This window comes from Callospermophilus lateralis, chromosome 12, assembly GCF_048772815.1.
Source record: "Callospermophilus lateralis isolate mCalLat2 chromosome 12, mCalLat2.hap1, whole genome shotgun sequence".
Classification (NCBI taxonomy): Eukaryota; Metazoa; Chordata; class Mammalia; order Rodentia; family Sciuridae; genus Callospermophilus; species Callospermophilus lateralis.
In genome coordinates this window covers 100,036,783-100,052,360 of record NC_135316.1, presented here as the reverse complement: position 1 = coordinate 100,052,360, position 15,578 = coordinate 100,036,783, and the positions used below count along the sequence as shown (strand labels likewise).

Genomic DNA, 15,578 nt, shown 5'->3' with positions numbered 1-15,578 from the left:
CAGCTCCGAGCTCAGCAAATGCCTAGCTGGCAGGAGCCCGCAGAATCAGCATCGCTGTATCTCTGCGCCACCAGCCCGTCGTTTCCCAGTGCGCTCCGCAGACTCCAGCCGCAGGGCGATCTGCCGAACAATAAGCGCTCCGTACGGACAAATCGCTCGCTTTTGAGCCCCTGAAGCTGATCCTCGTGCGATGAAAATCCTTCCACTAGGTTTTGGAGCACCCCAATTTTGCTGGAAATTCCTAACCAGATAGCTTTTAGCCGTTCTAACTCATCATTTTCCCTCACAGTGACGCAGTACTCGGATTTACTGCACTCCCTTCGCGGCCATCTTCCCTTTCTTCACTTTCTTTTTTAATCATACTTTTCCTGAATACCCCCACCTCCTTATTAAGGGGGGAAAAGATGAAGCCCATTCTGTTGTATGTATTAGTTTTTTAAACATTTATTTCAAAGGATAAATAATAATATATATATTTATGGGGTCCAATGTGATTTTTTAAAAATTTTTTAAATTTATTTTTTAGTTGTAGTTGGACACAATACCTTCATTTTTATTTATTTATTTTTATGTGGTGCTGAGGATCGAACCCAGGGCCTCGCATGTGCTAGGTGAGCACTCTGCAACTGAGCCACAACCCCAGCTCCAATGTGATGTTTATATTGTGGAATGACCAAACAAAAATAATTAGCATATCTATCACCTCATATTTCTATTAATATTTCTTTGTAGCAAGACAACATTTAAAATCTAAACTCCAAGGAATTTTGAAATAATCTAGAAATGTTAATAGCTTTAGTAAATGAATAAAGATTGCTGCAGCCCCATTACCACCATCACCACCATCATCACCATCACCATCACCACCACCACCACCACCACCACCATCCTCCTCCTCATCATTGATTTCTAGGGTATATAGTGTATGTTTTGATTTGGCAGCTATCAGAAGGGAAGCTTTAAGTGACAGGAATGGAATAAGCTGGCAGGGGTCATATGATTTTTATTATTCCCAGGAGGCACAGGTCATGGCAATCAGCTATTGCATCGGAGGAGCAGAGAGGACAGGCCTCCAGGGGAACTCTGGGCATCTACTTCTGCACAAAGGAAAAGGGGGAAGGCTAAAGGGGAAAGTCCACTGCATGGAAACTTTGCATAAGGGAAACTTTGCATAATGACCTCTCTTGAACTCACCTTCCCCTTAAGCTGCATTTATATGTTCAACTCCAGTCACCTTTATTTGCAGCCTATCAGTGAAGAAATTCATTTAGTGTATTTACCTATTTTTATAGGCTCTGGGATACAAGGGAGTATAACTTCTCAGGACATGTTGCCCAGGAATAACAGCATGTGAGCCCCTTCAGACTAGCTCTGATTTCTGTTCCTGGGCAGTCTCTTACAGGAAACCGGTTACAATGAGTGTGGAGGAAATGGCAGGCCCTCCTTTAGGCAACAGAATGAGAAGAGATGCATCATCTTTGCTGCTGATGATATTTCCTTATGGAGATGTTTTAAAATGAGGGGACTTCCCAATTATTGTTAGGGAACTGGTATTACTGCCCACAGTCATTGTCTTCTAAATGCAAGCTAAATTGAACCAAAAGTGTTAAAGGAAATGTTACAGTCCCTTATGCAAAGTTTCCATGCAGTGGACTTTCCCCTTTAGCCTTCCCCCTTTTCCTTTTGCAGAAGTAGGTGCTCAGAGTTCCCTGGAGGCCTGTCCTCTCTGCTCCTCCAATGCAATAGCTGATTGCCATGACCTGTGTCTCCTGGGAGTAATCAGAATCATGTGACCCCTGCCAGCTTATTCCATTCCTGTCACTTATAAATCAGTCTTCCAGCTTTGCCCCTTGTAACACCCGATGGAACTTGCCTTAGGTAAATTTAACAGACACAAAAAGAGATTTTACAAAGCCAATAAACTTAGAGGCTGGTAATTTGTGCTTTTCATTATGGTACCTTGGGAGGTGGACATGGGAAGGAGTAAAATAATGAACATTTGTCTTCCATTTATATGTGAATGATACACTTTTTAAAGGAAGGAAACCTTGAGTGTTTTTTTAAAAATTTTGATTTTTTTCCCATCAAGAACATGTCTGTAACCATTAACCTCAGTATTTGTGATATAGAATAAAATTAGAAAATTCAAGCTAATGTGAACTCCTCTGAGGTTTGGGTCTTTGATAAGTTATAACAAGGTGATGAAGCTTTATCATTTGTTCTGTAAGTAAACATTTAGGCATTGCCTACTGCGCACGTAGTACGGGACAAAGCCCCCACCCTCCTTTTCTAGTGCTTAAAGCTGCCAAAGGGTGGCATGTAATTCCAAACATGGTTGAGGCTGGGTTTCAGTAACCTGTCCTGGGAGCTTATTTTGGAGAAACATTCCATGTACATTATATATTCCTTAGCTTTGTAGAAACCTGTCTCTAAAATACGTGATTGACTCTGTTGGCCAAATTAGTATTATCATGATCAAAATACATTGATAGTTTACAGAAAAAAATCTTGGTGTCCAGAGATTTAGCCCAGTGGTAGAGTGCTTGCCCCGCATGCATGAGGCCTTGATCTAATTTCCATTACTGCAAAGAAAAAGAGGAAAAAAAGAAAAAAAAAAAGAGTACTCTTATTTCCCAACCAAGGAGATCTTGAGCCTTCAGTAAATTCATTTGACCATTGTTGTTGTTGTTGTTGTTGTTGTTGTTGTTTTAGCACCTACTTTGCTTTGGGACTTGGAGATAGGGCATTGGACATAATGGGCAAGAGTCATTGCCTTTACAGACTTAACAGAGCTGCTTTTTCCAGGAGTATTAAGCAAATAAAAAAAAAAATAGAATATAGAATGCTAGATGGTGACAGAGGCTACAGAAAAATAATGTAGGGAAAGTCGGGGATAGTGTTACAGTTGGGGCTCTCGATATGGAGAAGCCTCCTGAATATTCTTCAGCAGCAGGCAAAACCTTCTGGACCTAGTGGGACACATCCAGTGTCAACCTGACTCTCCCCATCTTAGTTTCTTCATCTAGAAACAAGGACTTCTTAAGGGCCAGTCCCCCAGTGTCCCCCACAGTCCCAGCACTGTGGGCTTACCTGAGAGCTTGGTAAAGGGAAGGGTAGCCTGTCTCCCCTACAACCCTTCTTCACAGATGTGCTTTAGTTTTTATGTCTGCTAGCCTCTTGGCTCCTCCCCGCTCTGTTAGAAGTAGAATCTGACATATTTAGAAATATACCCACTTCTTAGTCTTTTTTTTTTTTTTTAAAGAGAGAGAGGAGAGAGAAATATTTATTTTTCAGTTTTCAGTGGACACAACATCTTTATTTTATGTGGTGCTGAGAATAAAACCCAGCGCACTGCGCATGCCAGGCGAGCACGTTACCACTTGAGCCACATCCCCAGCCCAGTCTTTTTTTTTTTTTTTTTTTTGGTATGTAGTAGTATAACAAGACTTTTAAACATTTAGCATTCCTTTGGATAGTTTCTTTTCCCCCAAATATCAATAATAATGGAAGTTTTAATAGTTATTATTATAAATATATAGAGCTAGAAATATCTTTTGGTGTAAGTCCTTCGTTTTACCTTTTATAGCTGAAGTTTATGGGGCTCAGAAAGGTGAAATGACTTTTATAATGTCACATAACTGTGGAGTGGCTTAGTGGGGTCAGAATCCCAGTGTGAGCTTCCTCTATTCTGTTATCTCATAATCCAACTCATTAATTTATTTTATGACTAAAGAAGTGGTGAATGCTTTTGAAGAAAATTTGCAAAATATAGAAGACTTTAGAGAAAAATAATCACAAATAGTCCTGTATACCAGAGGTAATCAATAGTCAGATTATTATTTTTTAAATCTTACATGTGTATGATGTGGTAAACATTTTCTCAATATCATTAGAAGTTCTTAGAAAACAATTTTTTCAAAATTTTTTAGTTATAGATGGACATAATATCTTTGTTTTATTTTATTTTTATGTGGTGCTGAGGATCAAACCCAGTGCTGCAAGTGTGCCAGGCAAGTGCTCTGCCACTGAGCCACAACCCCAGCTCAGATAACAATTTTTATTGGTTATATTTTTGGCCTTGTTTTGGAGAGAAAAATATTGGCCTTGAGTTGTCTACCAGTCTTTAGTTTCCTATGATCCATTCATTTGCTGACTTAGCCTTCAGGCAACAAATTATACTGTGCACACATTGACACTGCTGATTGCCATCTCATGGTTGTTTAAATTGCTATTGTTATCCCTACTTAAATAGAGTTTGAACTTGCCAACATGAAAACTATTGAAAATTTGAATCTGTCACTGGAAGTGTGGTTGACTCTCTAGCTCATCTCTGCAGACCTCATGTTCCTCATTCTGTGAGTCAAACCTCCTCCATGGGTGCCTTCTCTGAGGTCTAGGTGAAGTCTGTGGACCTCTCCTCAGAGAATTCACAGGAACACAAAATTTTGTGTGTCATTTTAGAGGGCTCGGAGACCACCTTTCCCTCAAGTTCAGCCTTATATTCCAGGCTAAAAAACACTATAGAGTAGGTGATAATGTGGATTAAATCTTTGTGTTTATTTGATTAAATCTCTAATGATAAAGATAATTGAGGCAAGCTTCAGATTTTATATCAGAATGTGTTCTTCATTTATCAACTCTCCTAATAGGCCCTCACAACTTTTGGTAGGAACTCACTCTCCTCCTCTCATCTCTGCCTACCCCGTGTCTGTGCTGTCCTTTTGTGACTTTCTCTTCCTCTGCTGTAGTTCACTGTGTACTTACTGCCTTCCCCCCTGAATCTGCCCTCACTGCTGTTCTTCTGTTTGGCTGCTTCTTGTCCCTTCTATCTACTATGTTTTTGTTTTTCTCAGCAGAGCAAATCATTTTCCTGACACCTTTTCTTTTCTTTGGCCAGCAGGCTGACCAATAACAATAGACTGTGGATAATCTTTAGTCATTTGCTCCCTTTTGCAGTTTTTTTTTAAATATTTATTTTTTAGTTTTAGGTGGACACAATATTTTTATTTTTATGTGGTGTTGAGAATAGAACCCAGGGCCCTGCGCATGCCAGGCAAGCACTCTACGGCTTGAGCCACATCCCCAGCCCCTTTTGCAGTTTTAAAAAAACTTTTATATACAGTTTGTTACCCAGAACAAGAAAAAAGGAATGATCATTTGGAGTAGAGATGTGTATGTGTGTGTTTTTTTTCTTTTGCCCTTAGCTGGAAGAAAGGAATATTTTAATTGTTAGTAAATAGTTGAGTTTTGATTTATGAGCAGTTGAAAATTGCTGCTTTAATTCAGGCCTTTAACAAATGAAGATGTGTGCATATTTTACAAATATGTATTTTCACTCTAGGGCTAAAAGTGACCAGTGTCCCCAAACTGACATGGCATTCAATTCAGCAATGCATTTTGAGTGCTTTCAGTCTCTGAGATGGTGGAGACTCTAAGATGGATAGGATACAGTCCCTGTCCTCAGTGAATGTCCAGAACCACTAAAGAGTTAACAAGAACAAATACAATAAAAGGTAGATTCTGAAAGACTTCTTAACAGAGGTTAAGTAGTACCTAGAGGTTAACAGAGGAGGAGCTGATTTATCTTGGCTGGTAGGATCAAGGGAGGTTTCCTGAGGAAGGGGCATTAAAACTGGGTGCTGGACATGAGTAGGAAGCTTCAGCTTCTCTGAGTGTGATTGAAGTTCCTACCATAGGGAGAGAAAGATGGGATTGCAAGGTCTAAAGTTAGTTTCCTTAGAGTCAAAAATTGCCCTTGGAAAATTTCTTAAATTCCTCTAAAGTTTTCATGGTTTTGAGTGCCCAGCCTATATGGTAATTTGTATGCACATTAAAATTTGAGAACTAAAACCCTTATATAGAATCATTTATTCCACCCTGCTTTGAAGTGTTGCTGTTTTCTCACAGGGCTCACTGTGGTCTGTTGTAAGAGTACAACTTTGTACCCTTAATATATGCTCCTAGTTGTGTTTAGTATTGTAAGGGTTGAATAAATTATTGTGTGAAAACTCAATAGAAGATAGTAGGAGTTCAGTCATATTAGAGTTTGAATCCAGAGGCCCAACACATACCTTGTTCTTAAAAGGATTGTAAAGGAAAACTTGACCGCATACTTTCTGTTCTTCTACAGTGGCATTTCCTCTGGTGGCTGTGCTGACCAGATGTCATCCTCATGCCCTCAGACATTGATCTCATGAGTCTCTCAGAGAAACCACATCCTAGTCGGAGGTCCAGGTCTGAGGTGGGATGCTGTGCTACGCAGGACTCTCTGGGACAGTCAGACTTGTACAGCGATCAGTCTTATGAGCAAGATAGATTGCCAGCGCTGCAAATGACCTGAGAAGTCACCTAGAGGAACAGCTGACAAGAGGATCTGTTCCTCTAGCCCTCAGAATTTCCTTTTTTCATAAGTTGGGCCCTCTTGAAGGCAACAGACTAGAACTTTGCTCTCAAAATTGCTTTCCTTCATCTGGGATTTAAGTATAATGCTCCGAGATGGAGTAAGAAAGGCTGTGTGAATTTTACTGCCATGTTTCCTACAAACATGTCGAGAACCCTGTCTACATTAATCAGACCCCTCTACATAAATCTCCCTGTGAGAAACTTTTAAAAAACTATGTGCTTTAAATATTGGAATGTTTTCCCCTTTTGATAATATAAATTATGGAACTGATGTTTGCCTTTTTGTCGTGGCTGCTTAGAAGCTCAGAGCCAATTAAAAGGTTTTTCCTTAATTACAAAAGAAATGTAGAGTCATTGTTAAACATTTTTGAAAACACAGAAAATCGTCAAGAAGGAGGTGTTTGGCTCATGGAGTGAACAAGTGAGGTTCTAGATGAATATTTGAAGACATCTTTTATAATCAAGTAACAAAGAGGGAAGAACAGTTGATTTTTCATTGCTGATATGGTAATGTGTTGCAGCAACACAATTGGTAGAATTGTCATATTAGACCAGACAGCCAGAGTCCTGAATTTAAGATCAAGGTTAATTTCTTCAGGTTGGAATAACAACAACAACAATGGGAGTTACCATTAAATGAATGCCTACTATGTACCAGGCACTTAAAGACCATTTAAAGACTTTTTAACCCCTTCACTAAATTCTGTTTGTGGGGATTGAAGCCAGATGCTGTGGTTATCAATTCTGGCTGGCTGGCAATCGGTAGGTACTGTGCTTTTTAGTAGTTTAGCACAGTTGGAATAAAATACTGGCTCAGCATCATGCCATGATTTTCAATGTGCACACTGGATCCCTGTCCCCACTGCTGGTCATGCAGCCTTCTGTCTGTGTGTAAACTCTGCATGAGTTTCCTCTTCTGTAAAATGGGGATGCTGTTGCAAAGAGGTGTGAAGATCAAAGAAATGGCCATCTATGCAGGGCTTGAACAGGACTTGGGCACTGTGAGCACTAATCATCTTTGTCAAATGACCTTTTCTAAGTTCCTTCCCATTTTTTACAGATACCAGGGTGTTTTGACTCAACAAATAGGAGAGCATTTCTCAAAGTGCGAAATCCTGGTAGCTTAATGTCGACAGGTATTTGAGGAAGAGCTGGACTATGTGGGACTCTTAAATCACCTGGAGGAGGTCTTGAAGTTGTTGGCCATGCCGAGCGCTACTGAGGCCCAGTGGGTGTTGTGTTTGTGGCATCGTCCTTTCTTAGGGTGTCGAGAACATCTCTGAATTTTGATTTAACTGATCTTTCAAACTGTGTATATGTAACTGAAACTCTGTTGTTTTTTCTGTCTTCTTGTGACTTTATAAAGGTAGATTTTTAAAATTCAGAGACCACATCTTTTTGAAACATTGCATTGATTAGAGAGCTTCTACTGATACTAAAGATTATCCAAGGGTTAGAAATTGGGTAATTTAAAAAAATCGTTATAAAAGTCACTACTGTTTTTTAAAAAATATTTTTAGTTCTAGATGGACACAATATCTTTACATATTTAAAATTCATTTTTATGTGGTGCCTGAGGATCAAAACCAGTGCTTCACACCTGCCAGGCAAGAGCTCTATCACTGAGCTACAGCCCCAGCCCACTACTATTTTTATAAGAGATTCATTAATCTCTTGTGATTTGTTACAAAATTAATATTCACACTCAGAAGATCTCCGCTATTTAAGTGATCAAGCTTGGCTGTTGGAGGAAAACAGACAATGCCAGTGCTGGTGGGAAGGAAGAGGCTGTGTGGGCACAGGGTGGCTTCTCAGCTTTGCACAGACTGCACTGAGTCCTCCTGGCCTCAGCTATTTTACCTGGAAAGTGGGACCCTCTGCCTGATCTCAAATACTTACTAGTTACTTTCTTTCCTCCAGGACAGGGTACCTAAGGCAACTATTGTTGCTGTATGACAACTAGATTCATTGTTTCCTTGCCACTACTACTGTTGCTTACTGTTACTAAATGCTTCCTCCTGTCAAGGAAATAAAAAGCAAAATTAAATGGGAGAAGCTAGATAATGTCCTAGGAATATCCCAGAGTAATACTGAATCTCATCATTAGTGCTGATTTTCCATGTAACTTCTTAATAAATACTTTAATATCTGTGTTTAATTTTTCCTAAGAGATGATTTTTATAAAAAAAAATCAATTTACATGCCAGGTGTGTTGGTGCACACCTATAATCCCAGTAGCTGAGGCTGGAGGATCGAACATTCAAAGACAGCTGTAGGAAACTTAGCAAGACCCTATCTCTAAATAAAAAATAGAAAAGGGTTGTAGATGGGGCTCTGTGGTTAAGGGTCCTGAGTCAATCCCTGGTACCAAAAAGAAAAAAAAAATTACCATCAATATGTGAAATAATAAAAATAGCAGACTTTTGGGTAGAACATATTTTGGATGCTATTAGCATTGAACCATGGAATGATGACTCAGCTACTATTCTGGGTTTTATGTGTGTCCCTATTTAATTCTATTCTTTTTGTCATTGATGATGTCTTTTCACCCTGCCTTCCCAGCTGGCCCAAGCTCCCTATGTTTTCTGTGGTCTTCTCAGTACCTAATACTGGGCATATTTACCCTCAGGTTCCTGCTCCTTTGTTGGTATATTTAAAGGAATATTCTGTTTAATGAAAGTGTCCATCATCACGTACATGCTTTCCTGAACAGAACATGAATTTATTAAACATAGTGTCATCTTCCTGGCATGTGTAAATCGTAGCTATGTCAGATTTGGGAGTCTGTTGTTCAGGGAGAAGCTCTTCCTACTCCTGTACCTCGTGGGAACACCCTTGCTGGTTGCTGGTTCCTTCTTTGATCATCAGCCAAGCAGTTGGTGTTTAGCCATAACACAAATGAAAGAATTCTGAAACTATAAGGCTTTGGAACTGCCAGACGACCTAGCTGGCTTCCAAGCTCTGTAAGCTTGAGATTGGAAGTAATTATGAAGGAATCTCACTGTGACTGGTTTTCTTTTAAACACTGCACTATTTGGATTCGGATTGATTTGGCCCACACCGTGTGGAACAGACACAATAAGGCCGGTCTTTATCGAAGAGTCAGTACACTGTGTATTGTTCAGTTTGGGGTTTGTTTTTCTTTGGCCAGCTAGCAGGAGCCTCCCATTTTCCGAGCAGTAGTAAACACCCCTGGAGGCTGGCCTTTGCTGTCATGCCTTCCCACCCCGCAGGCTCCACAGATCCAGCCGATGCTGCTGACCCTCGTGCCTGGGAAGCCAGTTTCCTTTCCTTCCTCAGGCCACTGGCATGCGTGCACAGCCAGGGACTCGCAGCTGTCCTCGGTGCAGGCTTTCTGACTTGTGTTTTCCGTGAGAATGCAGGCTGATAAATGCAGGACAAACAGTAGAAGTGTCAAAAAGGAACTGGTGATCGAGTCCCCCCTGCAGTACAAGGATGCTGCTCAAGGAGAGGTGGAAGCAGAGAGCCCAGGCCCTGTGCTGGTAAGAGGGGCTTTGCTTGTGAGAGGTCTTGTGTAGACCATTGCTGTCTCTTAACTGTGCTGTGTATGTGAGGTTAACACCTCTTACCTCTGTTCAAGTTTAAAACTTGCTGTGCTTGCTTCTTGGGACCTCTTCTCTCTTTCTCTTTAGATGGATTTAGGCTCCACTTTGATTCCTCTTTGTAAAGAAAGAAATGTTAACATTTTGTGGGTAAACGTGGTTTCCAGGAGGCTTCTTTGTAAAGAACAGTTATGTATTGTTCAAAATTATGTCCTACCTGGCTGCTTCCAAATGTAAACTCAGGGAGGTGCTTTCTAATTCCAACTGTAGGGTTTAGAACAGGTCTGCTTTGCAAAATTAAAACCTTTTCTACATTATTTATGTTTTTGAGAAAACAGGGTAGGTACCATTGAGGGTTTTAAAGAAACACAACTGTTGAAATTCCATGTGTTCTTTCTCACTTGTTTTTAGCAGGTTTGCCTTAAACAAAATAGAAAAGAACCTAAACTGTGAGCCAACTGACAGAGAAGTTTCTGTTCTTAACATTTGCTAAATCTTAGCAGTTTGGATGAAGTCAAGTGCTTTGGTGGACTTTGTAAGGGAGGAATGTGAAAAACGGTTGTGTTGTTATCATCAATGAGTAGGTTGTGCTTTTCTCCCGGAATTTCTTTAGTACAATAAAGGCACATAATTTTTTAAGCAAGCTGCAAAAAGCACCAGCATGCACTGCAAAGGGGACAATTGAGCCTTTCAAATGATCTGTTAAAGGGATTGTTAAACTAGTACTTACTCCTTTTAAATAGTTTTTTTTTTTTTTAAACACAGAGAATCAGTTGCTGTTACTATAAAGTATGTGGTTACTAGTTTACTTAATTTTCAATTAACGTCTGTAAGAATCTGAATTTAAACTTTGCTAAAACAAACTTGATTTGAACCGAAGTACTTTCCTCTGCAACAGGGGAGGCTGCCTTCTGTTGTATTGCCTTCAAAATTATGTTGCTAACCTGAACTGAGGAAATCATAAAGTATGTCTTTTCCCTGCAGATTTTCATCTTACAGATTTAGGTTTCTCTTTCTTCACCCTCTGGTATATGTTGCTGGGAAATGTTATTTGTTATCTTCGATTCCTTCCTGCTGGTCTAAGTTCTTTCACCTATTGAATTGCTTGAGCTGCTTACATGCTGTGTAGATTTAACTGCTCAAAGCTCCCAGCCAGTGTAGCTTAGACTTTCTTGGAGGAAGTTGTGTGGTTTCACTTCCCTTGTGAATAGTCTTAAATTTCTCTCTCAATGATTCTCCAGATGTGGAGGAATGTTTGTCTAGAGGATTGAATACATGTAAAGAGATGTCATGTGATTTTGTTTTTAATCACTTAAGTTACTTTTAAAATATTTTGCTTCTCCTTCTAGTGCTAAAAAAAAAAAAAATATTGCTGTGTTTAGTCAGGCGTGGTAGTGCGCTCACCTGGAGGCTGAGGCAGGAGGATTGCAAATTCAAAGCCAGCCTCAGCAATTTAGGGAAGCCCTAAGTAACTCAGTGAGACCCTGTCTCTAAATAAAATACAAAAAAGAGCTGGGGATATGGCTCAGTGTTTAAGCACCCCTGGATTCACTCCCTAGTACCCCGCCCCCCCCCCTTTTTTTTTTTCCTGCGCTTATGTTTCAGTTCCTTGTTAGGTCAAATCTCACTGCAGGCAGTTCCATGGAGAGGTCCTGTTCCCTTGCAGTGCAAGACTGCACCTGGTGGGAACTGTCTCCAGGGTTCAGAACTCTGGTGGTATGGAGCCTTCAGCTCTGTGCACCCACAGAGATGTGAAGGAGAGGCAAGGAAACAGAGATACAAGACACCTTTTTTACCCGCTGCTGTTTCCCTTCTTCTAGCAGGGAACAAAGATAGAAAGAACTTGTGTCAGATAAGAGACGTCAGAGCCTCTGCCCGCAGCCCTGTTCCTTACCTGCGTCTACTGCTGCCCACTGCAAATGTGAATTCAGCAAGCTTCTGGGAATGCCACTTGTTTCTCAAGATGACTTTTTAAACTCTGCAGACACAGCCCTGAGATCTGTTTGTTGAAATTCTATTCATGTATAATGTCAGTGGCCCTTGTGCTTCGCAAGAATCACCAAGTCTATAATTTGAGTGAGTTATACCAAGAGACATTTAAATATAGGTAACATACTTTATTCAGGAAGTAGCATTTTGAAATCTAGTTTTGATTGTTTTAGTTATGTATACAAAATAGCCTTTGGGAGAAAATATTACCTAGTTTGGAAAGGAGAGCAATACTTAATGAATGTAGTGAAAAATGAAAAGAGGGTAGAAGTGGCAGGGAGAAGCACTTTTTTTTTTTTGATGCTTAATTATATGTGATTTTTTATTTAAAATGACTTTCCAAGTCTTCCAATGATTTTATAGGCTTTGTTTCACTTTTATTATCTCAAACAGCTAGAAATCAATACGCTTTTTGTATTTTATTGTGATCACTATGTATGCTATTTTTTTAAAATTAATATCAGAACCACATGTATCAACCAGTAAGCAGTACAGATTTAAATTAGCTTCTCAGTTGTTATGGTATCACTGCCAGATTCTTGGGATTTCGCTAACGCTGAATACTATTTCAAGCCCTTTCTCCAACTAGCTGTAGAACTAGCAAAACATGCCACCACTCTAGGCCTATTTTCTCATTTGCAAAATCAAAGGCCTCAATTAGATAATATCTAATATTTTATCTATTTATAAAATTCCATGATATTCCCCATCACATTCATTTACTTCTATTTCATCTTCATTTGCTACTTCTCTACTGATAAAAGCATAATTTTCTATAATCAAATAAATATGAATTCATTAAAAACACAAACCCAAAATATTCTTATTCCAATATATTTGCATTAATAGATAAGAAGGCTCTCACTTGAATTTTCATTTGCGGGGAGAAGCACTTTTAACCTTTTCCTCCATTCTTAATACTTTGCTCTTTATACTTCCAGACTTTCTCTTATGCATATGAAAGCATAGCTGTTTTTGTGTGTTTGAGAATGTACAATAGATTTCTGCATTAATTTTCTCCAGAACACATAAAGAACATCTTTCTTTGTCACTGTATGTGGATTTATGCTATTATTTTTAATGGCTATATAGTATTCCAATTTAGTGGTTATTCAATTTGTTACAAATTCTTTACAGTTAGTAACAATACAACAGTAAATGTACTGGTAAATATATCTTAAAGCACTTATGCAAACCAGAAGCTGTACTTTTTCTATAAACATTCTATTAAAAGTTTCCTCTGTTTGGAAATAATGTTTCTCCTTCTGCCAGGTGTACATTTAGGGTTTGTCCTTAGCACTGGCTGCTTGTTCAAGGCTGGTAAAGTCAAATGTTTCGACTTGGACATTATAAAATTCCAGAGGCTAAACAGGCACCTGTGTAAGTGGGTCTTGTCCCCTGCATTGTGACAGTAAGCCATGCAGGAAGTGCATGGGGAAACTTTGCTGTTCCTATCCAGGCTTGCTGCCAAACCCATTGAAAAATGACTGTGGGCTGTGGATGACTAACAGGAACAATCAGAATACTCTCGATGTCTACATGTTAGTTATTGTGCTTACATTTGAACAACTATTTCTGACTCCAAATTCTGTAAAGAAGTTCCTGGAAATAATTTATTCTAATTGTTATTGCCCAGTCATTTAGAGGAAAAGGGTGGGACCTCAGAGTCAACAATGGCTGGGTTCTAGATTATTAATGTGGCCACTTCATTGGATTTCTTTCCTAGGCAGGTAAGGACTCAGTGCAGGTCTTTTGGGAATTTTGAGGGTTGAGAGGTATGTACACAAAATAGAAACTACAGAGGAGTTGAATTTTCACATGTAAGGTGTACTCCAATATTGTTTGAAAAGTATCTTTTGAGAGACATCTTTTGGGTTTTTCTTGTTTTTCTGGGATCATCAAGTGTTATAAATGGAACTTGAGTTCTTCAGTGTTTCAATAAACACACTGCCACTCTAGCTAAATAACTACTTGAGACGTGTCCAATGTAGAGTGGACCAGAAAGCACCTGGGTTTTGATTGGACAAGGCAGCCCGGGGAAAGCCTCTCTCCCAAAGAGGGGAAGAATGAGATGAGAGCCTTTTTTGTTCCTAAAGTTTTATTTGCTTTAGAAATAGTAGACTAAGTGAAGGAAGACACCAACCCTGATGGGTGATGATCAGGTTGTTAATATCCTGTAAGACTTTAAATTAACTTGATTAAATTAGGAAACTGTTCTGGTTTATAGATTTTCTTGTATTTTCATAAACTACTTTAGAAGAACTTCATTAATTATATCCATGATATTTAATAAGTAGTTTCTTTGTTTTAAAATACTGGCAGGTGTAGGAAGGAAGTTCCTGTAAGCTTTATGTAGACACATTTCCATGTGACAAAAGCAGGAATTTGACTTATTCAGAGCCAGGAGCCTTCACACTGTGCTCTTGGTGAATCCCTTTCATTTGCTTATTCATTATTAGTTCATTCCATTCATATTTTTAAGTCCTGAGATTTCCTAGACTTTTAGGATCACATAATGGGGATTCAGAAGCCTTCCTCTCCCCAGGCAAGGAGTTTGTTCCCTTAGAAATGCTTTCGCAGGGCTGGGGCTGTGGGCTCAGTGGCAGAGCACTTGCCTAGCATGTGTGAGGCCCTGGGTTTGATCCTCAGCACCACATAAAAATAATAATAATAAAAAAAAGACATTCTGTCCATCTACCACTACAACAAAATTAAAGAAAAGAAAAGCTTTTGTGTGATGATTTTTAGGCCTAATGAGTGTTAATCTGACCCATTCTTTCCAAATTTCCAGAAAGGTAATACTGAATACTTGGATTTTTTAGCACTTAAAGCAGGGATTGCTGTCTTTGCAGTCAGTACAGCGACCCCCACATTTTCTAGGAACAGTTTGAATGATCGGGAATCGGGATTCCCACTGTCACACAGTCATATTGTGGAGTGGTCAGTGGAAGGAATCTTTGGGGAGTGTATGCTAAGATAGTGGTGGGAGTAAATTTATTAACTGTGCCTGGCTTGCAAAACCATCCCAGAGAAGGAGCTTCTATAACTTGTGTTCCCACCTCATTGTAATGTGGAGCCACTCTTTAGGGGTTCTTGCTTATGTAGAAAACTAAAATCTTACTTATGCTAATGTGTTTCTTTTCTGATGTTTTGTCATCAGTGTGGAGGCAAAATGGCTTGTGGTTGGTTTTTCTTTCTTTTCTTTTCTTTCCTTTTTTTAAATAGCAAGGGTGTGCCTGTTGTCTTTTATTTGGGTGTAATAATAAAAACATAATGCCTTGCTCTGGCCAAACACTGTTTTATGCCCACTGAGTACATTAATTCAATTAACCCTTGCAACTCTGAGAGGCAGGTGCTGTCTTTACTCTTCTCTTGATGATGAGGGAACTGAGCACAGAGAAGTTAGGTAACTTGCTCAGAGTAATGCATTTAATGAGTGGCAGAGCCAGGATTGTAGACTTCTAGTCAGGTTTTCTAAGATCTACTCTTGGACATGTTAACAAAAAGGAGTCTATTCATTTGGGCTTGGCACTGGGAATGTAAAGATGAACAAGCAAAGTAAAAAAATTTAAATGATTAAAATCCAGTTTACAAACAACAGAAATACAGAGAAAGGGAGTGGAA

The 15,578-nt window shown here is 39.3% G+C and overlaps 1 protein-coding gene across 13 annotated transcripts in view; it reads left to right on the top strand.

Annotated features, from left to right (window-relative positions):
• Dock9 (dedicator of cytokinesis 9) overlaps nucleotides 1-15,578 on the top strand; it is a 288,972-nt gene that overhangs the window by 105,259 nt on the left and 168,135 nt on the right. For 5 of the 13 annotated variants that reach the window (XM_076871919.1, XM_076871921.1, XM_076871912.1 and 2 more), the window contains exon 1: nucleotides 9,623-9,905. The exons of the other annotated variants lie outside the window; for them this stretch is intronic. In XM_076871919.1, the coding sequence (XP_076728034.1) occupies nucleotides 9,780-9,905 (126 nt within the window). In that variant the 5' untranslated portion in view covers nucleotides 9,623-9,779. Of the gene's footprint in view, nucleotides 1-9,622; nucleotides 9,906-15,578 lie in introns of those variants that run through there. 13 annotated transcript variants of the gene reach the window in all.